Here is a 1,335-nt window from a genome sequence, read left to right as displayed (position 1 = left end):
TTTTACACTGGACTCAAACTAAAGATCACAAGAGTTAACAGCTGAGCGAAGCTTCATGTGCCACTAAATTAATAAATAACCATTCCAATATGTACTCAGATATTCTCTGGGTCTCTTTTACTCATTACACACTTCAATACTTCACTTCCGCCCACTTGTCTTTCATTTCTCTTTTACTTGACATTATACCGCTTATTCTCATTCTCTTCTATTATACTTCTTTCTTTGTTCTTTATATACGCATACGCATTACTGTGTGTATAAACATATATATATATATATATGTGTGTGTGTGTATACATGCATGTTTTTTGCTTATGGACATATATATATATATACATGTACGTATATATATATATTTATGTATATGTATCTATATATATATATACATATATGTATATATGTATCTATGTATATATATATATATATATATATATATATATATATATATATATATATACACGTATCTACATATATGTAGACATATGCATGTAAATATATATATATCCATATGTATCGGTATATATATATATGTGTGTGTGTATGTATAATCACCGCATAAACACGCAAACTTTGTGCCGTCGGGTACTTTCGTGGGGTGGGGTAGGGTTGGACGGTTTTCTTTTTCGATTCTCTCATTCGAATTTCTCTTTGATGCCTCAATATTTGATGAAGTTATTGTTTGGAATTGTATCACGCATAGGAAACAACCTCAAAAGAAATCTTTGAGTGACTTTCTCAATGAAAGGTTATTTTTATAAATGATCTTTCTTTTTTTCTTTCTTTTTCTCTTGTTTAAGGTTTTAAGGTACTTTTTTTCTCTTGAAGAATTAGCAGAAAAAAAGGAAAACCTGAAGCATATATATTAAATATGACGGTTAACTTTTCTGTTGTTCTTCTCTTTCTGTGTTTTCTCTCGCTTTTTGAATTTTTCGTTGTTTGTTTATTTTATTTATTTATTTCATGAATTGGCAGCAAAAAAAAAGAATGGTAAATATGTAACTGAAATGAATACGAAATTTTTCTTTCAAAAAACTTCTGCTTTCTAAAATCTTGCTTTCTATTTGTTTTTCATAGGGATTCTTCGCACGAGTCTTGCCTGCAATCAAATGAGACTTTTTAACTGTATGCAACCTGTTAAAAAGTTTGGAGATATGACACGTGGATTGTCCGGAGTTTTTAATCCGGAACAAATAAAAAGCTTCTGTTCGTAAGTAAACATTCATCCAAAAAATAATATATTATTTTATATTTTGTTGCCATTTTATTTAACTCAACAAGAAAAAAATATATATAATTACATAAATATATTTAGAAAACGTTATAATATATATA

The 1,335-nt window shown here is 27.9% G+C and overlaps 1 protein-coding gene across 2 annotated transcripts in view; it reads left to right on the top strand.

Moving 5' to 3' along the window:
• The first annotated feature begins 726 nt into the window (after positions 1-726).
• LOC106875248 (uncharacterized) overlaps positions 727-1,335 on the top strand; it is a 154,321-nt gene continuing 153,712 nt past the window's right edge. For both annotated transcript variants that reach the window (XM_052973164.1, XM_052973165.1), the window contains exons 1-2: positions 727-748; positions 1,078-1,210. In XM_052973164.1, coding sequence (XP_052829124.1) covers positions 742-748; positions 1,078-1,210 — 140 coding nt within the window. In that variant the 5' untranslated portion in view covers positions 727-741. The remainder of the gene's footprint in view (positions 749-1,077; positions 1,211-1,335) is intronic.

This window comes from Octopus bimaculoides, chromosome 15 (assembly GCF_001194135.2).
Source record: "Octopus bimaculoides isolate UCB-OBI-ISO-001 chromosome 15, ASM119413v2, whole genome shotgun sequence".
Classification (NCBI taxonomy): Eukaryota; Metazoa; Mollusca; class Cephalopoda; order Octopoda; family Octopodidae; genus Octopus; species Octopus bimaculoides.
The sequence above is the reverse complement of the archived record's forward strand: the minus strand, read 5'-3'. Positions and strand labels throughout refer to the sequence as shown.